Genomic DNA, 24,020 nt, shown 5'->3' with positions numbered 1-24,020 from the left:
TTTTCTCATGATTAGCAAATACTTTCCTACTGAACTAAACTCTGTCCCTTTAATTTTTACTCTATTGCTCTTAGTTATGCTCTTGGATTAGCCACAGTGACTCTAATAAATATTTTATGTAACAAACTTCAAAATATTGGAAGATAACTATCACATACTTCCTTACTGTTCTTTTTTTTTAATGCTAAACATTCCTATCCTGATAACAACCTATCTTTTTAACTCATGGCTAGAAACAAAAGATCACTGATTAAATACTGACAGTAAGACCAGATGCACAAAGTGCATGGTATACCTACCATGTCAAAAGATGTAGAGGAACACACCCCACCATCTTCCTCCAGAACGATGGGGGAAAGCCCTGTGGCAAATTTATGGAAGAACCTGGACCAGAGTTGATGGACAGGCATGAATGGGTTACAATCTACACCGTTGGAGAAAGTACCTCCCTTCACTGAGATCACAGATCCATCAAAAATGTTTATGTCTTGTGTGTGTATGTGTGTGTTTATCTTTCGTCTCTAACTAGTCTTATGCTCACCCAGTTTTCAGAGTCATTGCTCTTTCTTCTCTCCTCCTGTTCCTTCCCTATACAGCATACTTAGAATCATGCTTTGAATATAGTGCTAAAAAGATCATCTGACTGTCAGACCACACTACAAAATCCAAACATTCATCAGAAAGTATAAAATAAATGCTTTTAAAAATAAATTTAAAATGTACTTTTTCTAATAGTCATGGAAAAAAATGCTCAGTAGCTCCTTATATTTAGGAAAAGCAGAGCAATGTATGAGGTGATAGACAAATGATATACTATCTCTCTGATACTGATAGAGGCCTTCAAAGATTACAAGGCAAGAAACTGAAAATAAAACCCCAACTGCCAACGATATTTACAGTTTATAATTATAAATATACAAGGGAAAGTACAATATTTGAGTGTTTTTTTCCCTAAGGATTGCAAATCCTTCTAAATACTGACATAACTTTATAAAATATGTTAAATGAAATGGTATGAAATATTACAGAATTTTATCTTAGTATCTTTAAGAAATTAAGTTATGTACACAGAAATTTCCAGAGAAGGCATAAGCATGAATTTACTGCTAGTCATGGGATCATAGATTTAGAGCTAGAAAAGAAGGCCACTGAAATGGGAGGCCCTTCATTTTGCAGAGATGGAAACTAAAACAAAGTGACTTGCCCAAGGGAACATAACTTTGTCTGAGGTGGAATTTGAACTAAGTACTACCTGATTCCAAGTTCAGTGTCTTATCCACTATGATACTACATATATATATATATATATATATATATATATATATATATATATTATTGATTCCTACTATCTCAATGCATTAACAGGGCCTTAATGCATGGCCTGGAAAAGGAAAATAATCCCAAATACCCAAAGAAGGAAGGAAATAGCACAAACACAAGAATTTACTAAGTGCCCACAGTGTTTTTACAAACTCATCTCATTTGATTTTTACAACAATCTTCATTATTTTCTCAATTTTACAGTGGAGAAAACTGAGGCAGATCTAGGTTAAGTGATAGCGCTAGACTCTGAGGTCACATCTGAATTCAGGTCTTTCTGACTTTAGGCTTAAAACTCTACCCACTGTGCCACAAAGCTGTCCCAAGAATTCAACTTTTAAATATGTGGACACAGTAAATCACCCTATGCTAACCTCAACGACCTTTCTAAAAGAAAGGAATCCTTTGCTTGTCACCAGTGGCTATTTTTTCTAATAAACAACCTTTCCTAAAATAATGGAGAATACTGCGAAGGTAAACTTGAAGAATAAGTTTTATCATAAGGAGGACAAACATTTGGGCTTTCCCTTTTTCCAATTAACCTAAAGTACATAACTGAGGACCTAGATTACCTTAAAATAAAACAAACTCAGTCATTAGCAATCAAAATCTATTTTTGCCTCAAAAAAAATTTATTTTTCTTCCCAACAGAGCAAAATGTCTAAATAGAAGAAAAAACAATATGCTTCAAACTTTCCATACTTTCCTACTGCATCAGTACCAATAAGTACATGTGATATCAATGGACCCACTTTCTAAGTTACAGATCCAATTATCTCATTGGAGTTGGAAAGAATATACCCATCTCAAATGTTCTGCCACGGCTTTGCAGAGCCCTTTATCAGTACCCTGGAAGCTTCAAGGCAACATTATCATGCCCTGGTGTTATAAAGGTGGTCCACACTTGCTACTGAACCCCTTACTAACTACTTTTTCAGTCAGAGAAAACTTAGCTTAAGTTGGGATCTGGAAAGAAGATTATTCTAATGTCTGAAAGCTACCACTATGCAAAATACAGAGGTACATAAGACACAAAGGACCTTTTAAAGTTCAGAAGCAATAAATGAGATGGCTAGGCATTCTTTCGCATTTAATATTAAAGTTGGTCACAATTTCCCACTTATAAATAAACTATTATTTATTCTAACAACCAGAGAGTCAAAGCAGAAGTCTGGGATAGGAACATAAGAAAAAGTGACCTATTTTTCCAACTTAATGTAAGAAAAGCTTTCAAATCCAGTTTTGTAATATCACCAAAGAGTTTTCTTAAATACATTAGAATAGGGTTTATCCTTAATGCAGCAACCCCAAGTAAAATTACTGCTGTGCTCCTTAATAGGAGAAAAAACTAGTCTGTTGGAATTAGGAAGATGGAGAGGAGCAGAGGAAACTGTCAATGATGCTTCCAGTCTTAAGATTCTATTACTTCCCAGGAGATAATTAAAATTATTACATAATAAGTAATTATTTCATCTACTATATGCCTAGAACTAAGCTTGGCACTATGGTGGATACAAATATATCCACTATATAAGATACTGTGCCTGCCTTCAAGAAACTTGTATTTTAGTGGGAAAGACAAATTAACATAAACATTTAAAAATATAAGCAGGATATGATTATTCTAAGTAGGAAATTTGTGATATAGATGACAGCTACAATGATGGGATAATGGGATACAATCAGACAATTCATATAAGTGGGCATACTAGAACCATTTTTTAATTTTCCCTTTAAGAGATAAAATTTTGGTCTATGTACATTTTAAATCAAATCATTGCAGTTGAATTAATGCAGTCGGTCAATAATTAGGGATGCTTAGCATGGGAAAGAAAAAACTATGTCAGCTGCCCTTAAGAAGGCCTGTGTTGGAGAAAAGCTCATTTTCTCTGTTGTTCCAGATGAATGTTACAAGGAGGAAAATCTGACTCAACATAAGAGAGATTAGAGAGGCAGTGTGAAAAAGTGGAAAAGACACTGATTTTGAGTCAAAGGATTTGGACTCAAATGTTGCCTCTGTGGTTTACTACCTATATGACCTTGGGGATGTCACTTAACCTATGACATACAGTTCTCATCAGGAAAAAAAGAGGATTTGGGCAAAATGATATCTAAGGTCCCCTGCAGCTTTAAATCTATTATCCTGTGATTCTATGAACTAAAGAGGAGAATTGTCTAAGGCTAGGAGCTTCCTATTTCTGTATTTATTTTGGCAGAGATTCTGTAGAGGAGTTAAGGGAGAGGTGTAAAAGGTGAGCTGGAGCAAGCTCATAAGAGCTAATTGTTAAATATGCAGTAAATTTACATTTACACCTCAGAAATTTGGAAATGTTTCAAATCAGGATTTAACTTATTGTTAACTTATTGCCTAGACTTAAGAAGTAATGGAGAAAATGTTTCTAATGTAGATTAATCTTAAAAAATGGCCAGAATATTTTTTTTCCTTTTTAGAGCTGGTTGTTAATTATTTCCCATCATATGCTTTAAGACTAAGTAATCTAATTCAACTAATAGATTTCTAATGCTATGAAACATTTCACTAAAGTCCTGTGATGGAAAAGACTCTATGCTATATATCAATGAAGATGAAAAGACAAAGGAATAATTCTTTCCCACAAATGCTTATAGACTGAAAATATTTAGAGACAAGAGATAGAGGGACAGCAAGGAGGCCAGCGTCACTGGATCAGTCTGTGGGAGAGAAGTGAGGATGGAGCAAGGCAGAAGAAGACTGGAAAGGCAGGAAGGGGCCAGGTTATTAAGGCCTTTAAAAGAAAGAATTTTATATTTGATCCTGCAAGTAATAGGGAGACTTTAGAGTTTGGAGTTTATTTAATGGTGGGGAATTGGGAGAAGTTGAAATGGTCTGACTTGGACTTTAGGAAGATTGTTTTGACAGCTGAGTAGAGGACAGACTGAAGTAAAGAGATATTTTACAAAGGGAGACCAATCAGAAGGTTATTGCATTTGTCCAGGTGGGAGGTGATGAGGGCCTACACCGAGGTTGGTGACAGTGGCAGAGTAGAGAAGAGGGTATATACAAGAGATATAAAGGAAAACTTTAGGGGACTTGGCGACTCACTTGAGGTGTGCATGTGTTTAGGGGAAGGGGGAGTAGGTGGAGAGGTGACAGAAAGTTAGGAGTTGAGTATGATAGCTAAGTTGTGAACTAGGTGACTGGGAGGATTTGTTGCATTCTGAACAGTAATATGACAGAAAGAAAGAAACATTCTTAGGGAAAAAAAAATGAGTTCTGCTTTGGATATATTGAGTTTAAGTGATCTATGGGATACCGTGTTCAAGATATATGACACATACAGAAATGAGTCATTCCCCAATTGATAAATGATCAAAGGATATGAGGAAGCTTTCCAATGAAGAAATCAAAACAATTTGTAGTCATAAGAAAAAATGCTCTAAATCATTATTGACTAGAGAAATGCAAATTAAACAATCCTGAGATATCACTTTACACTTATCAGTTTGGCTAAAACTACTGAAGAGAAATGTGACAAATGTTGGAGATGATACGGAAAAATTAGGACACTCACTATTGGTGGAACTGCGAATTGATTAAACCATTTTGGAGAGCAATCTGGAATAGTGCCCAAAGCATTATTAAACTGCCTATATCCTTTGACCCAGCAATACAACTACTAAGTCTGTATGCCAAGACGATTGGGGAAGAAAAAACCCTACAAGCTCCCTTTGCAGCAGCAAAGAACTGGAAACTGTGGGGATGTCTGTTAATTGGGGAATGACTGAACAAGTTGTGGCATATGATTGTTGTGGAACACTACTGTGTTCTAAGAAACGATGAGCTCAATGATCTTAGAAACATGGATAGACTTGCACAAAATAACGAAGAGTTAAATGAGTAGAACTGTAGCCATAATGGCTTTTGTTTTCTTTGAATGGCTCAGCTTGCCTCATTGAGCCTCTGGACACTGTGGCTTGCTCTTCCGGGGCAGGAGGCCCGGGGAGCATGCCGGGAGGCAGACGGCTTCCTGTGTGGGGAGTCATGGGGCTGGCTGAGGGGAGGTGTTAGCTCCAGAACCTGGTCTACCCTAGGGGGAGGAGCCAACTCAGGAACCAATCGGCCCTGGTCATTTGGGCGGAGCTTGATGATGTCAAAAACCCTATAAGAGGGGAGAGGACAGCTTGAAGATTCCTCTCTTTCCTTTTCCGGTTGGAGCCAGAGGCAGTTACAACGACCGTTACAGAGGCAGTTACGACCGTTACATCGTCAGTTTCAGTTGCAGCTTCAGTAACAGACACAGACACAGCTGAGGCAGGAGCTGCCAGTAGCAGAGCTGATCTACGGGAGGAAGCTGAACAAAGACTTCAGTCCAGTGGGTAATCTTATTACCATAAAAGGGGGAAACATGATTTTGCTTTACGCAATCATGTTTCTCTGTAGCCTCCTGGTTACTCTTGCAAGGCGTACTTATTGGGCCTGGAAGATTTGGATCAACATATCAAAATGGGGTTGCTGGTTCATGGGTTGGTTACTGTTGAGCCTAAATAAATGTTTTGATTCTTCTGCCTTCTACTTTGAGAGTTTCTTATATCCGGCGATTCCGAACCTTTCAGACATGTTTATGATCCTCTTTGAGATTATAAACTCTGCCCTCCTGATACATTTGGCGTCACGAACAGGATCGCTAGGTATAAGATCTCTATTTAGAAGCAGAACAATTCCAGAGGAAGAGATAAATATCCCAGGATGGGAGGATCCATTTTATTCCTCCCTAGCAAAAGAATTGGCTAAAAAAGCTGGACCCTGTGAAAACTGGGAACCAAGGCTACGGAGAGGAGATCCTAGGGATTTAGAAAAGTGTTTACGAGAAGTTGGGATTCAGTCAGGGGCATCACTATCTAGGCAAAGCTGGATAGTGTTATCAGCCTACCGGCTAGTATACGAAAGATTGAGATTAAGTGAAAGACATGGGGGCACTCCTACCCCACAGGAAGAAGGGAAATCTCAGATAGCAGAAGACCAAACTGACTCAAATGAGAACTTTTCTATTAATGTGGCTAAGAGCAACAGGAGACCAAAAAAGCCCAGAGTGCATTTCAACCCAGCCCAGAAAGAGCCGGCTGAGGCACAAAACACTACTGGGGTTCAGGATGTGCCTCACACAGAGAATAGGAGATGGTTAAATGATCAGACAAGGGCTCGACCCATACAAAGGAGGAAGACAGAAACCCGAGGTGAAGATTCAGTTACAAGGGAAATTCAGGAAGATTTCTCACCGCAAGAGGTCACAGATATTTTGAGTAGATTCAGCCAAAGAATAGGAGAACCATTGATATCTTGGATGGTAAGACTCAGTGATCAAGGGGCCGGTGGAATATCAGTAGATGGGACAGACTGCATGAGATTCATAGGTATCAGCCATGATCCTCTAGTTCAACAAGCTTTTAGGGAACATCATCAGCAAGGAGATGGTGATAGCAGGACTACTCTGTTGGCATTAGCCGCTGTGGGATGCAATAAGAGATATGCTACTGATTCTATGTGGCCCACTGAGCACAGACCCTGGTATTCACTTAGAGATTGTATCATGAGACTAAAGGAGGAGGTAATGAAGACTGCCATTATGATAGGAACTGCAGACAAATATTACAATGATCCAATGGGACTGTCTCATAGGAATTTAATAATTAGGACAGCTCCCCCTGCTTATAAACAACTAATTTTGAATTTATTGCTTGGAGAAGTAGGGAGCCGTCTTACAACAGTGATAAATAAGATTTTACAGTTATATGACTTAGGTGACTGGGGAAGGGATAGATCTCCTCGAGAGAGAAGAGTGTATAACCAGCAAACTTGGCGCCAAAGGAGAGTAACAAGGAAAGAAATGTTTACTGCTTTATTGAGAGCAGGGGTAGGTTTTGAAATGATAGATGGAATTCCAACCAATGAATTATACAGAATGTATAGAGGACTTGATAACACGAGAAATAGGGAAATAAGAACTGCTCCTGCAAGCCCACAAGCCACTCAGAGTGAAGGTGACCTTGTGTGATCAACGGATGAAAACTTGTACATCTGGGGAAAGGCTGGGAGGACAATCTTAGTCTATATCTAGGGTGGGATCCTCTTGGCTTCCTCATTATGTTCCTTTTGAAAAGAAACATTTCCCACCTGAGTTTGGCTCTGATGTTGGATCTTTGCATAACTGAAATCTCAACCAAACTTGAGATGATTTTATTTGAAGAATTATAGTCCATACTTGTCTATTCTTTTTGTCCTTTGTTTTGGCTAACCTTGTTGCTAGTTTTGTTTCCTTCAGGCTTAAGCACCCTGCACTTTCCGGTGACTGCCTAAGCATGTAGTATTCTTGGAATTCCTGCCAGCTCGTTAAAGAAATGACCTCTGGAATGGGACTTATCGTTAAACCAATGTTTAGGAATGTCACCAAATGATATGTTTTGCTTTATAATGAATGATATGTTTTAGTTTCCTTTGTAATTGAATCACAATGTATGTTCTAGGATACATGGCTGATTAGATTATGTATCCTATAACAAGGGGTGGAATGTAGCCATAATGGCTTTTGTTTTCTTTGAATGGCTCAGCTTGCCTCATTGAGCCTCTGGACACTGTGGCTTGCTCTTCCGGGGCAGGAGGCCCGGGGAGCATGCCGGGAGGCAGACGGCTTCCTGTGTGGGGAGTCATGGGGCTGGCTGAGGGGAGGTGTTAGCTCCAGAACCTGGTCTACCCTAGGGGGAGGAGCCAACTCAGGAACCAATCGGCCCTGGTCATTTGGGCGGAGCTTGATGATGTCAAAAACCCTATAAGAGGGGAGAGGACAGCTTGAAGATTCCTCTCTTTCCTTTTCCGGTTGGAGCCAGAGGCAGTTACAACGACCGTTACAGAGGCAGTTACGACCGTTACATCGTCAGTTTCAGTTGCAGCTTCAGTAACAGACACAGACACAGCTGAGGCAGGAGCTGCCAGTAGCAGAGCTGATCTACGGGAGGAAGCTGAACAAAGACTTCAGTCCAGTGGGTAATCTTATTACCATAAAAGGGGGAAACATGATTTTGCTTTACGCAATCATGTTTCTCTGTAGCCTCCTGGTTACTCTTGCAAGGCGTACTTATTGGGCCTGGAAGATTTGGATCAACATATCAAAATGGGGTTGCTGGTTCATGGGTTGGTTACTGTTGAGCCTAAATAAATGTTTTGATTCTTCTGCCTTCTACTTTGAGAGTTTCTTATATCCGGCGATTCCGAACCTTTCAGACATGTTTATGATCCTCTTTGAGATTATAAACTCTGCCCTCCTGATACAAGAACCAAGAAAATGGTGTATACAGTAACAACAATATTGTTTTAAGAACAATTTTGAGGGATTAAGTCTTCTTGATCACTATAAATTCCCAAATTAACTACAAAGGACATACGATGGCAGACACTATCTGGGTCCGGAGAAATAACTAATAGAAGTATTAGAAGTATGTATAGAATGGCTTTACATATATATATATAGATGTATATACATACATATTTGTGTCTAATGGTAGCCATCTCTAGGAAGGGTGTGGAGGGAAGAAAAAAAGGGAAAAAAAGAAAGTTACATAATAACTTTATTATATGCTTAAAAGGAATAGTAAGGGGTACATAATAGATTTGCAATTTCATGTATAATAATCTTTTTTCTATACTATTATGTTACTTAAATGCTTGTTTTATTTCTTAAGTTCAGAATAAAATAAATAATTTTTTTAAAAAGATGTCCAATAGAATAGTGAGCCTGGAGATCAATAGCTGGATAAATACATCTGAGAATCTTCAGCATAGAGATGATAATTAAATACATAAGAGCTAATGCAATCACCAATCAAACTATACCACTATAGAGAGAGAAGAGGGCCTAGGTCAGAGCCTTGGTAGAACATCTATTCTTAGTAATCTGGATAGAGAAACAGCAAAGGACACTATGAAGGACGAGTCAGAAAGGCAGGAAAAGAAGCAGGAGAGATCAGTTTCACTAAAATCTAGAGAAAGGAGAGCATCAAGAAGAAGAGGGTTATCAATAGAGTCAATGGGTACAGAAGCCATGAGGGATAAGGACTGGAAAAGGCCATTAGATTTGGCAACTAAGAGATCAATGTAATTCTGGAGAGATCATTTTCAGTTCAATGATGACATCAGAAGCCAGACTTCAGAGTTAAGAAAAATTTTAGAAGGAAAGGAGTGGAGACATCATAGATGGTTTTCTCATAAAGTCTGCCCAACAAGGGAAATGAAATATTAAACAACAGCTAGTGGGATAGTTGGAGCAAATGAGGATGTTCTGAGGATGGGGGAGACTTTACACGCTTGTAGGTAGTAGGAAAGCAGCCAATAGACAAGAAGCTATTGAAGACTATTGAGAAAGTAGGATGGGGGAGGGGGAGAGCAATCTGCTGGCAAAGAGAGGATGATATAGGATCATTTATGTATGAAGAGGGCTTAGTCTCAGCAAGAAGGGCTACACCTTTATGTAAGCCAGAATGAAGGAAGAGATAATGGTGGAAGGCTGCTGAGAGATGTGATATGAGGAGGAGAAGAAAACATGGAGGTCTCAGGGAACAGACCCAACTTTTTTTCAGTAAAACATGTGCCAAGGTTCTCAGCTGAGAGGGTGGAGGGAAGGGGAGCCATGGGAGGTTTGAGGAAGGATGAAAAGGTTTGGAAAATGCATGATCATAAGTGAGCTAGTTAATTGATTAGGGAAGTGTAGAAAGATTGCTTTGCCAATTTGAGTGCCTAGGTGAGATTATCTAACATAAAGCTGTATAAGGCCCAGTCAGGACAGTGCCATGATTTTCTCCATTTAGTTGCACACGAGGAGGAACAAAGGCAGCAGATGGTGAGAGTAATTCAAGTCTGAGGTTTGGCAAGGCAATATCAGCAATAGACTAAGGGTCAATGAACTTGAGAAAAGAGGATATTGTATTACTGAACTAGTTCACCAAGAGGTCAAGATGAAGAAGGGAGCAAAGTGTAGCTAGTGTGCAGCTGATGGCCCGGGAGGATTTAGAGGGCAAAGGCAGGATGAAGAACATGGGTCGGGGTAGTGAGGAAAAGAGAGAGGTAGAATGACAACAGATTATGAGCAGACAAGGGAACTTCAGAGTTCACGAATATGGAAATATAACAATTGTGGGAGATGGTAAGATTAAGGGAATGTTCTCCATGGTGTGACTGAAATGGGATAGACAAGCAGATTATGGAAATGAGTAAGCCAAGGGACTCCTGGAGAAAATTATCTCAGAATAATGACTTCAAATGAATAAAATGAAATATACAAAATTACAAATTATATCTAAACATAGTTACATACTACATGGTATACATATTATTTATTGACTCAATGGCTTGACTGTCCAGCCTTACCTGATACCATTTCCTTTCTAAACTCTACGTCCCTGGAAAACTACATTATTCTGTGTTTTCTCTTCTTCTCCTGGCCTCTCCAATCTCTACACCTTTATTCATGCCATCCCCTGTGCCTGGAATGGAATACGTAGCCTCACCCCCATTCTCCAATTTATGAAATCCACATTTTTCCCCTTCAAATCCTAATTGAAATATGATTTCCCTCATGAAGTTTTCCTGGGCTCCCAAGCATAGGCATACATAAATTGTGTGTATAGGGGAAGAGTATCCCAGCAAACTTTGGAAAACTAAACTATTTCCATGGACCCTTTCCCTCTTCCTCAGAGGAACTGTTCAAAGTAAGGGGAAAGGACCAATGGGAATTCTCTCCCAGGTTGTGCTGTCACGCCCAACCTACAGGTCTATACATACCTCTGCTTCTATCTCAAGTGAAAATAATGTGCACTATTTGAAATTTCTCAGGGCACTTTGAATTGACCACCTCTTTGCATTTATCACATATTTCCATTAAAGTATTGTGTTTTATATATATGGCTAGACAGACAGATTTCTCTTCTACTGTTCCCCTCCATTAGACTGTAGGTTCCCTAAAAATGGGAATCTGACTCTTGCCTAACCTCAATAATATTTGTAAAAAGTATTTAGCCTTTCTGTCATAATAATTTGTAACCCAAATATAAACTATGGCTTTGCACAATGCCTTCTACAAAGGAGGAATATAATGAATGTCTGGCAAATTGAATTGAAAACAACTAGAAAATCACTTATACAGCAAAAAAATGCTGTTATATTTCTAAGAAAGGTATTACACTATCTGGACTTTTTACTAAATGTTCTATTATGCCTTTTGAAAAATATGTTCTGAATCTTCAGGATCAATTTTAATTAAGTTCAATTTAACAAATATTTACTGACCATTCTAGAAAACAATGCATTCCATAAGACTAATGTAGAAATACAAAATAAAGAAGTAAATTAATCTGAAGCCCTATATATCTGCATAAATAGTAAAGGACAGAGAGAGAGAGAGAGAGAGAGAGAGAGAGAGAGAGAGAGAAGGAAAGAAAAAATAACAAAGAAAGAAGGAGAATAATAATGAATTCCTAGAAACAGTTATTTTATGTCAAGATATGAATATGTTTCTGGTCTGGAGAGATTTCATTTTCTTTACCCAAGTTGCTCAAGTAGAAAGATGAATTTCCAAGTCAGTCAATTTGGATTTCATTAAAATAGAATGTTAGGAGCTAGAGTTGGAGCAGATTCCCCTTTCTCCAGCATATATGAAAGCATGGGCTATTGGGAACTACAAAATCTTGGAATCTCTCTTGGCCCACATTAATATCATTCACATAACCAAACATTCAGGATTTTAAGACAGATGTGTCATTCCCCCATTTCCCTTAAAGGCATGAAGCATAAATCATAAGTACCTTAAATAACTAATCAATAAGATAGCCAATAAAAATTCAGTACTACGCTACTGAATCCTGAAAAAAGACATTTAGAAAGAATAACTACAAAATTAAAGGACAATCAGTTAAAAATCACCTCTAAAGTCCCTGATTGCTTGAAATCTATGACTAATCCCTAACATTCCAAATATTTTTCAAGTTTCTAAACTACCATGCAATTAAAATATAGTAGTATGAAAAATGACTAAAACTATTTGCATCATTTTTATTTTTCCTTAAAACAAATTGAAACTACTTATGACAAGACCAAATAGTATATAAAATTAAAGTAAAACACAACCATGAGAAGCACAGCAAACAACAAGCTCTTACTAAGCAAAGAGCAATAATGAATCTTTAAATGAAAGAAGTAACACTGAAACAAAGACCACCTTGCAAATGAGTTTAAACTCAGTTTAGAAGGAAATGTCTAAATGAACTTCTGTGCAAATGTGTGCGGTTAAATTGCTGCCTTAGCTTCATTTAGATTCAAATGGCTATCCTCCCTTCAGGTGATGAACTTGTCACAGAATAATGGAAAGAAATAGGCAAAGAGCATTTTCAAAATAGTTTGTCTACAAAGAAGAATATGTACGGCCAATTGTTTATTAGAGTTCAATTTGTAAAGGTACAACATATCACTTAGTCTTTAGATTGTTTACTTTTATATCAATATCACTGAAGTTCATATATTGTATTATCTGGGATGTAAAGAAGCAAGCTGTGAGTCATTTGGAATCTGGAGGGACGTGTTCATTTTATTACATAAATCAAATTAATCTCAGGAAAATTCTTACTTTCAGTAGTAAATTACAGCATTCAGTTGTGCAGAGGGTATTTGGGTAGGATTACTTTTTATTTTTAAAAAAATGAAACAAATGAAAGCATCACCAAGAGAATACAGCCACAGCCACATTTAAGTTGCTAAACATTTTCTTCTAAATTACCTCATTGCTTTTCTAATTAGAAAAAAAAAATTAACTCTTGGGAATTTTGGAAAATGTATAGGGCTGAATTTTTGTTGGTTAGTTATTTTTCAGCAGTGTCCAACTCTTCATGATCTCTTTTGGGGGTTTTCTTGGCAAAGATAATGGAGTGGTTTGCCATTTCTTTCTCCAGCTCATTTTACAGATGAGCAAACTGGGGCAAACAGGGTCAAAGCTCACATAGCTATAAGTGTCTAAGGCCAGATTTGAACTCAGGAAGGTGAATCTTCCTGACTTCAAGCCTGGTACTCTATCCACTGCATCACCTAGCTTCCCCTAGGGTTTAATAAAGGTTAAGAAAATGATAAGAAGTTATGAATTTTTTAAATAAAAAAGTTAAATATTCCTCCAATTAATATGAAATCAAAACATATAAAAATATAGATGCAAGAACTCTAATAATGATTGTCACACTATCAGGTGTGATCTTATAATAAAAACATACTAACAAAAATTATAACAAGGTCTAAAAATGTGATAGCTTTATATGGAGAGATGTTTTAAAATATGATGAAGCACATTTACTTCCAGACCAAGTGGTAATCCACGAGACAATTAAAAATAATAACTAAATTATTTTCTCCTACCTTAGGTATTTAGAGTCCCCATAGAAAGGAGTAATGAAAGAAGAAGGGGAACAAAAACAAGCAATGGTGAAGAAAGATTGAACTTGAGAAGGAAAGTACTGAGAAGGAATTTAAAATGTTTTGTACTAGGGCATAATAATGTTACATCAAATGCAACCCTATCTCACACCTCCCAAAAGAGATAAGAATCCTTTCAAATAGCCTTGGGACAACAAAATTTGACATCCAATTTTATGGAGAATTAACAGATATTGCTGATAGAATGGGAGATAGGCTGCCCATGGGGCAGCTAGGTGGTGAAGTGCATAGAGCCCCAGTCCTGGAATCAAGAAGACATGAATTCAAATGCCTCCTCAGACACTCAGTAGCCATTTGACACTGGGCAAGTCACTTAACCTTGTTTGCCTCAGTTTCCTCATCTGTAAAATGAGCTAGAAAAAGAAATGGTAAACCACTCCTGTCTCTTTGCCAAGAAGATCCCATGGCAGAAATAACTGAACAACAACATGATGCCTATAACTCGCACACTTATTCTAACAAAACCTGAAAGTTCACACCAGCCTAAGTGATCAAGAAATACAAAGAGAAGCTAGAGTAAGTGACATTTTCTACCCCATAAATGAACAAAAAAATCAGCTAGAAGTCCATGGGCAGTGGTAATTCCTCTTCCCCATCTTCTCCAGTAATCTAGCTCCTGACCAATGATATCCAGATACAAAAGTAGTCTACAAAGCTCTGTGTCCTGAGGACACAAGACCAGAGCCAAGCAGGAACTCCGGAATACAAACGTAAGAGTCCATAGAAACCTAAAAATGTACATTTAGTATTATTGTACGAGGACAAAAACTAAGTGTATACCTTCCTAACCTTAATGTCTGCAAAGGGTATTCAGAGAGTTAAGGAAGGATGGATGTCTAGGAGGTGAGAAATTTCAGAGGGAAAAGGGGATGCAAAAGGAGCAATACACTAAAGAAAGGAGGAAGATGTAGAACTTGATATTTTCTCAAACTGGGGTATAGGAAAAGAAACATAAACATGGAAGAAGAGGTCGGAGGAAGGGGGAATTAGATTAACCTCATTCTTATTTTAAATAGACAAAGGAGGCTTAAACATGCCAGGTTAGGCATGGAAACAAAAACTAGTGACTACTTAGTGCTTTCAAGGTCTACACGGTGAATTACAAATAATATTTGTGAAAAAAAATGATGATGGTAATTAATACTTAGTGAATACTATATGCCAAACATTTAGCTAATGTTATTATACATTATTTGTTAAGTTATTATTTCATTTGATCCTCACAACAACCCAATTTACAGATGAGGACACTGAGGCAAACAGAGATTAAGTGATTTGCCCAGGGTCAGTCACACAGATAAGTGTCTGAGTCAGTATTTGAACAATGGTCTTGAAGATCTGACTCCAAGTACAACAATCTTTCCACTGTGCTACCTAGGAATATCAAACTCAGTGAGGAAACGGAGAAGGATGGGGGTGGAGGTGTTTTAAGAGGCAAGATAACAAGACAGAAGGAATAGTTACAGAAAAACAAGCTTCTAGATATAAAGGTGGATTTAAAGGGAGTGGGAGGCAAGGAAGAACTAGAATTAAAGACTGCATCTCAGACAACTGGGAAATGTTTGGACAAATGAGGCTACCTGAATGTAATGAAGTTGCACCTTTGGAAAAGGTGAGATGGTTGATTTCAGAGAATCTGGGGCTCTGTGTCCATGAATTGTCATGGAGTCAAATGAGTAGAACCAGGAGAACAGTAAAGAAAAACAACTCTGAAAGACCTAACTCTGACCACAGCAATGACCAACTACCTCCAGAAGACCTATAATTAAGCATGTTACCCTCCTAGGGAGATAATGGAAACAAAGGCAGAGACATATTTTTGCACAATGCCAATGTGTATACTAGGCCAATATAATCATTTGTACATACACAGAAGAGAACAGAAACAACAGATAGTGTTAAAATTAATGTACAGAATATACTCCATACTTTTTCTCAAAAAAAAAAGCAAGCAATGGAATGGACATTCACGGTTTCATATAGAATTTTCCCTTTTGTGTTCTGCTATGTGTATGGAAATCTTTTTTTTTTTTTGTATTTTAAGGTCAGGATTTTTTTAAATTAAAATAAATTGTTAAAAGAAAACCAATTCTATTAGGGATAAGTATAAGACCTATGATTTTAATTTTTTTTGGGGGGGGCATGGCAATTGGGGTTAAGTGACTTGCCCAAGGTCACACAGCTAGTACTTGTGTCAAGTGTCTGAGGCCGGATTTGAACTCAGGTCCTCCTGACTCCAGGGCCGGTGCTCTACTGACTGCGCCACCTAGCTGCCCCAAGACCTATGATTTTATAGATATCAGGAACTACCAAGATGAAAACTTTCTCTACAAACAAAAAGGGGCACCTTCTCTGTGACTTATAGTCTGAGTAAGTTGCCTTGAGCATTGAAAAGGTGAAATGTCCTGCCCTGGGTCACACATTCAGTGTGTACCAGAGATAGGCTTTGACAATATGTCTTCCTGGCTCTAAGTCCAGTTCTTTATGTACTACTTTATATTATCTCCCAAACTTCCATTCATCAATTAAATACACACACACACACACACACACACACACACACACACACACACACACACACACACATATATATATATATGTATATATATATATATACATACATATATATATATGAAATATATATCATGCACTAGAAAGCCTGGGATAATCTACATCATTATTGCTGAGCACAAGTCCTTCCATGTAACAACAGACAGGAGGTTATCAAAAGGTGCCATCCCCTTTGGAGAGAATTGGCACCACAGGGCACTCACTATTCACCTCTAGTCTCTGTGTATTAAAAAGATGAGCCACTAATTAAAAATCAGGAAAGCGCAACACATTCCAACTGTCTAATATGCTGTAGACTCCATTCATTCTAGTTATAATGAATTAAACTCACAAGTATTTATAAAGAACCTAATTATGTACAAGACACAGCACATTTGAGGTGACCCCAACAGTTCTTCCATTGAAGAATCAAACTTTATTTTTCCCCTCCATCAGGGACACTAGTCAAAAAGAAGATAAATGAAGTCTGGATGTAGTCACCATGAAGTATGGGATATGCTCTCCCTGTTATGCCTAGGGGTACACTTTGTTAATGTCTCTTTGTTTCAAAGGACAAGATGAAGCCTTATTTCTACTTCTTCCTCTTGGAAAGAACATGCAAATTTAGCTCTGTGGTCATACAGAAACAAAATCAAATTACCACCACATTCGACTGCATAATATTTTGATCTCAATTCATCTTTTAAAATAGCAGGTCACTTAAAAAAGTGGAGCAGGGTAGGGGGAAGACCTATTTGTACAAAAATGTTTATAGCAGCTCTTTTTGTGGTGGCAAAGAACTGGAAATTGAAGGGATGCCCATAGATTGGGGAATGGCTAAACAAACTGTGGTATATGATTGTAATGGAATATTATTGTGCTATAAGAAAAGACAAGCAGAGTGATTTCAGAAAAACCTGGGAAGACTTACATGAACTGATGCGAAGTGAACAGAACTAGGAGAACGTTATACACAGTAACAACAATATTGTTCGGTGAAGAATTGTGAATGCCTTAGCTATTCTCAGCAATACAATGACCCAAAAAAATCCCAAAGGATTAATGATGAAGCATACAATCTGCCCCCAGAGAAAGAACTGATATTGTTTGAATACAAAGTGAAGCATGCTAATTTTCACTTTTTTTCTTTCATTCTTTTTCTTTTATTCAACTCTTTCTGTACAAAATGACTAATGTGGAAATTTTTTACATGATTGCATATGTATAACCTGTATCTAACTGCTTACCATTTAAGGGAGAGAGTGGTGAGAGAAAGTCAGAGGGAAAGAATTTGGAATGGAAAACTTAAAAAAAAAAACCACCAAATGTTAAAAAAAATTTAACATGTAATTAGGGGAAAAATAAAGTATATTAAATGAATGAGCAGGTACTGAGTTCTATTATAAAGACTTTCTGAAAGACTATATTTTAATAATTTGTCTACAGACCCATAAGAGAAAAAAATTGTCTCCGCAGGATAAATACTAAAATTAAATTATAAAAGCATAAATGGATCATTGTAAGGTACATATATATACATATATATGATTATTGAAATTTGTAGGCTCATTTTCCCCATATTTGTAGATAAACTATTCTATTTCATTTCTTTAAAAAAAACCTCTTTAGTTAAATTATATTTACCATTCATTAAGCATTTTTTTTCAATAAAAACATTCATACTATGGTAACACTTTCCATTTCAAAAAATCATACACTCCTTTCTTAAGAAGAGAAGCACAAATATCAAAATATACCATTCCATAATCCATATTTAATAAATAATGAAAAAAATTTAACTCACATATCTCTTGGATCCATCATATTCACACCTTTCAATTTTGCCGAGGCTACCATCAGAGAAGTACAGTTTTTCTGCACTGTGATCAATGGTGAGTCCATTAGGAGTAAGGATGTCTGTGCTGACAACAACTTGGCCATTCTTTCCAGTGAGGGTAGATCGCATTATACTTGGGTGCTGCTCATTCCAGTTGGTCCAAAACATTAAACTATATTTTAATTAGAAAAATATACACATTTTTGTTTTACTTATAGAAGAAACATAAAACCAAACTGTTTTTAAGAGAATTAAAGTAATGTATCCTCACTCTATGTAATTCTGCTACAAATTTTAAGCAATACTTAAAGAAATGTCTCCTAGAGTCTTAAAACGAATGCTGGAAATATTTCTGAGAAATATTAGGTTGTGCCTTCCTCCAAATAAGAATTTAGTTCAATGGGTCTCCATGACGTAAAATGGGACTTTATATTTACCAGTGGGAAGACTGTAATATTAAGTTCCCTCTGAAATAAGTACATTAAAACAAAACCAAAACAAAACAAAAAAAAATTCCCCTATGACGTAATATCACCCTATTTAGTAGAGCTTGAACAAATATTTCCTTTACCTGTATAATGCTGCATACATTTATTTTAGTCCATTTATGGAGTTCATATTTCAGACTCCAGAAAGTTCTATCCTGCATCTAGGCCCTTTCAGGTTCTGTTTAATCATAGGGCTTCAATCAGTCCAAATCCTATAGGGACTGGGGGTCCTTCTATGTACTATGTATTCTGACTTATGACTATATACTATCCATTAATACAATCTCTTACTTCTTTATTTCTTTTCTCTTCTGTATATTGGTCATTGAGCCATTTTTTGTGTCTCCATATTCAACTTTGTTTTTTAAATTGAGTGCAACGGAAAATTAATTTAAAACTTCTTCCAATCCCAAATGTTTTCAATTGTATCGAATATTCAGAATCTGTTATCAGTAGCTTCTGCTCAATATTTTAATAATGGAGTGCACCATGCCCAACAATAGCATCAAGAAAAAAAATGCCATATGTGATACCCTAGACATGGCAGGATTGCATACAGCATTCTTATGTGTAAGCATTTAAGGACACTGTGGGATTATAGTCTTCTGTATCATTAAATAGAGTACATGAAGCTATATGGCATTATTAGGAAGGATGTAAATCCACACAAAATCAGTTTCTCCTTGCTAATTAAACAGATTCCCACCTACTGAGTACAACATCTGGGCTATCTATTTACTTTGTTAAAAAAAATTGATATCAATTTCAACAATGTGAATCTGAGAGACAAATATTCATGTACAGGTATATAAAACGAGCTAATTTTAAAAGAACTCATGTGCTATTAACCATCAATGTTTAAGAAACATCTCATTCACTCCAAAATGATAAAACAAGAATCATGCAGAAATGTCTATAGGATAGGATTTTGTAAATGAACATTTTAAAAGCTTAAAACATACTTTACAAGTCATAAATGTAGCCTGAAATATTGCAATGGAGACTAATTTAGCATGTATAATATTTTCCTACCTTGTGTCACTCATGATTACATCTCTAATTACCTGTAATCTAATGAATATCCTATATTTTCAATATTATTGATGTAAATAAGGGAAAATGCCTTTTCTTAAACTATAAACTTTTAAAATGATTTCCCAAACAAAGCCTTTAATTCATATTTTATTCCATATTATGACATTCACTATGAATCAGGTCGATAACTTTACCATCACATTTGGTGACTCACTTCCTTTGGAGATGCCTCGATTCCAGTCAGAAGTTCCCCTAGTCACCACCCTCCTTTCCCTTTGTGATTCTCCTAAAGCTCCATTTACCATCCTTGTAAGTTTCTAAACCAAAATGTAAGCTCCTTGAGAACAAAGATTGTCATTGCTTTAGCACTTCTACTCCCAACAGTTAGCACAGTGTTTGGCACATTATGTTTAATATATGCTTTTTCATTCACTTACATGTTTTTGCCCAAGACTTATAAAGTATTGATAGTGAAACTAAGCATCTGCCAAACTGTTAGATAATATTCACTTTTATAAATTAAAAAATAAAAAATATATTAAAAAAACAAAAATAAATAACAATTTAAAAATAAAATTAAAAAAAGATAATATTCACTTTTGCTCTGGCATCTCAGAAGCTTCATGAAATCTCAGTTCTATCCATGGTTCAGTGAATATACCTTAGGAATTTAACGAGTCAACTAACATACATTAAACACATACCATGTACCAGATACTGTGCTAAGCGCTGGAGATAAAAAGAAAATGCAAAAGAAAATCACTGCTTTCAAAGAGCTTACAGTCTAGTAGAGGAGAAGATATGCAAACAACTTTGTACAAAGAAGATATATGCAAGATAAATTGGAGATAATCAATAGAGCAAAGGCAGTAGCATTAAAGGGGGTTACAGAAGGTGAGATTTTATCTGAGACCAGAAAGATATGACAGAAGTCAGGTGGTGGAGATGAGGAAGAGAATTCTGGGCACGGGGTATTTCAGGCCAATGAAAATGCTCAGTCAGAAGATAGAGTGTCTTGCACAAGGAGCAAGTTAAACAAAGGATTTTTGACCCTAGAGGCAATAAGGAGCCACTGAAGCAGATTCAAGGCCAGGAGAGGGGCAGTAGATGGGTATTACATGGTCAAACTTGGGCTTTAGGAAAATCAATCTGCCAGATGAGTGAAGGATGATAGTCAAACCCCAAACCTCTCTGAGTCTCATTTTCCTAGTCTCTGTGGCAACATGGCATGGTAGATAGAGTCCTAAATTAAAAATCAAGAGAGCTGGTTTCTAGTCCAATTTTATGAATAAGTGGATGACCTAGGATAGTTCACTTAAATTCAGTGAGTCTCTTAATATTCTGACTTGAAAAATCAGGAGGCTAGAAATGTCCCTTCATTGCCTCCCTGGTCTCAAATTCTTAATTAACTTCAAAATCCTCCATACGGAGGATACATATAATTGGATTGAACTGCTATATTAATTATTTGCTTATAATTTTTCCATTTCCTCATCAGCTATTCATTATGAAATGTGTCCTCCCAACTCTGGTTCATGTGATAATATCTCTAGAGCAGGAAGGAGGTTCAGAGGCCATCCAGTATTAACCCTTTATTTTATGGTTTAATGAAATTGAGGGAGGATAAGAAACGTGTCCGACATTACACAGTGCAGAGAATAGATCTGAACCCAGACCCTCTGACTCCAAAGCCCTTTTCACTATCTCCTTGAAAATGCGATATCTGAATATTCTCTTTTCATACTGCTTTCTTGCTTCCTACTATTATAAAACCATAACATGCTGTTTGAAGGTGAAATTCCCCTACTTCATCCACCACCAATCTATTAAGGTCCTTCTAAACAAAAAACACTTAGCTAACAATAAAGCAAAAAACAAACAACCAAAAAAAACACCAACAACTAGAGTTCCTACTCTTGAGTTGCTTACCTACTCCCTGAGGGAATGCAGCATAATAAACAGAAACATCTGTACATAATAATTAGAGGAGCAAGTGAGAAGTAACAATTACAGGAATCAGGAAAAAAAAAAACTTCCACAAGGTAGGGGAACATGAGTAGAACCACATGCTCTGATATCTCTTTTGTTCACTGTGCTTCTGACCAGTATTTTATCTCTATGCAGGAGCTTAATTGGACAATGCAACTTTACATGAAACATTAACAACTAGTTTTTGTAGTCATTCATGTCTGAAATGTTCTAATCTAACATATCAGATCTCAGCTCTGATGCTTACTCCCTGTGTGACATTGGGCAAGTCATTTAATCTTGTTAGGCTTCTGGTTCCTCACCTGTAAAATAAGAGGCTTGTAAAATAAAATGGCCTCTAAGGTTTCTTCTAGTATGTGGTCCATGAACCTATTTTCTCTAAGTATGAACAGCCTAACACAGGTCTGAAAAGTTACTCACTTGTATCTTCGGACACCCTGTTTTTGGTGTTTCAAGTTAAATAAGCTATGAATAGGAACAAAAATGAGACCACAAATTTAAAAAAATAGTTCCATACTTTTGACATTCATCCAATGCTAATACATGTGGATGGTCATCTTCTGACATTGTGATGACAGCTTCTCTGTTAAAAGCTCCTGGTCGATTCTGGTCAACTGTATGTCTTGTGATGGATGATGCAGTAGAACTGGTCCAGTAGAGGGTATCCCAAGCTCTATGATAGGCAAGTCCTTCAACAGAGCCAACATCTGTCAAAGAAAGGAGGGAATTTACTTTTTGACTTGCAAAGAACTAGACTTCTGGAATAGAGAAACAAGTATGACAAGTGCATATGCCAATATATAAATTCTTAGTTATTTTGAGTATTTCACAACTTAAAAGAGTATAAAATTATAATTATTGGGAAGCCTAATACAAATAACATTGGCAGCTGGTTTTGCATTACAGAGCACAGCTGTGAACTGCAACATATGCCATGAAGATATTTTCTGCAGAATTGTGTAAATGAAGAAAGCAAAAATTTGCTTTCAAAAAGTTCAATGACAAGAGAGCCTTTTGTTTTTAGAAGCTAGCTGCTTTCTTTTTTTAATTAAACAATGAATTCTTAAAAAATTTCAGTGTTCACAAAGTTAGGGATGTCTGACTCGTATGTCAATGACTTTCTTCAGCTACACAATTTGAATGAGTTTTTCCCCTTGACATTATACCTAGAAATGTGAAAGAGAAAAGCAAACAAATTCCCAAACCTTCAATAAACATTGGTTGACTATTTAATAAGTTCCTAAAGGAAGTGCTTTCATTCTATATGAGTAATGTGATATAAAAACAAGAGCAAATGAAATTAATTGCCATCAAAGGCATACCTTTAATGCTGTCAGAAAAAGATAAATTGCAGTCTACAGATTCCAATAAATTAAAGTAACAATATGAAGAACAAAAGTGATTATTTTTTAATGATTGTACACCCAAGCTTGAGGGGAACAGACTGTAGCTATTGCCTTAGTTTGGTGCCTTATTTAGTACAGAATATGAGTACAGTAGAGAAAAATTTTAAAGTATCTACAGATTTCTTTTCCTTCACTGCTAATCCTATTCTCTTCAGTTATTTAGTCCAATGAACTTAAGAAAATAATTTTTTTCCTACTTTCTCTTTAATTTCTCCTGGGCCTCCCTATGGCACGCAGGTTACAAGGAAGTGTAAACTTTATCAGGTCCTACAAAGACAGTAATATTTTGAGTATTAGGTCCATTGATTGGACTACATCTGACATTTGAGGACACAGAAAGTCACCACAGGGTTGGCTATAAGGTGGTGAACTTTTATGGTCCTACCAACCACTTACCAAATGTTAGAATAACTACCATGTAAAATGGTGAGAGGAGCAATTCCATCAATACCAACACAGATTTTTAGAGTAGTGAAGTTGCTAGCCCACTGAATTTAAAAAAAGAAACAAACAACTTCTATTTGTGGTTGTATCAAAGAATGATGAGGCTAAAAATAGCACTTATATCTCTGACTTTCTATGAAGAGTCTCAACTAAATGAGTTAATCAAAATTGCAAAAAGAGAGGTAAAGAAAGAAAACTGTTTTCAAGCAATTGGCAGAGTTTACAATTCAACAATTTAATAGGTACAAAAAAAAATTCAAATTTTTTGAGCCAGATGTTTTTTCCAGCATTAAAATGTTTCCTTCATCCCTCCCTCCTCTCATTCCCTCACTCTTTCTCTTCCTTTCCTTCCTTCCATCTTCCCTTTCTTCCTTCCATTCCTTCCTTCCATTCTTTCCTTCCTTTCCTTCCTTTCCTTCCTTCCTTCTTTTCCTCTTTTCTTCTTTCCTTTC

General features: G+C 36.6%; 1 protein-coding gene across 1 annotated transcript in view; it reads right to left on the bottom strand.

Annotated features, from left to right (window-relative positions):
* Nucleotides 1–24,020, bottom strand: part of LRP1B (LDL receptor related protein 1B) — a 2,306,513-nt gene that overhangs the window by 472,811 nt on the left and 1,809,682 nt on the right. The window contains exons 42-43 of the mRNA XM_036744555.1: nucleotides 22,236–22,425; nucleotides 18,174–18,378 (exon numbers count right to left, since the gene is read on the bottom strand). Of these exons, the coding sequence (XP_036600450.1) occupies nucleotides 18,174–18,378; nucleotides 22,236–22,425 (395 nt within the window). The remainder of the gene's footprint in view (nucleotides 1–18,173; nucleotides 18,379–22,235; nucleotides 22,426–24,020) is intronic.

Source organism: Trichosurus vulpecula, chromosome 2 (genome assembly GCF_011100635.1).
Source record: "Trichosurus vulpecula isolate mTriVul1 chromosome 2, mTriVul1.pri, whole genome shotgun sequence".
NCBI classification, from domain to species: Eukaryota; Metazoa; Chordata; class Mammalia; order Diprotodontia; family Phalangeridae; genus Trichosurus; species Trichosurus vulpecula.
The sequence above is the reverse complement of the archived record's forward strand: the minus strand, read 5'-3'. Positions and strand labels throughout refer to the sequence as shown.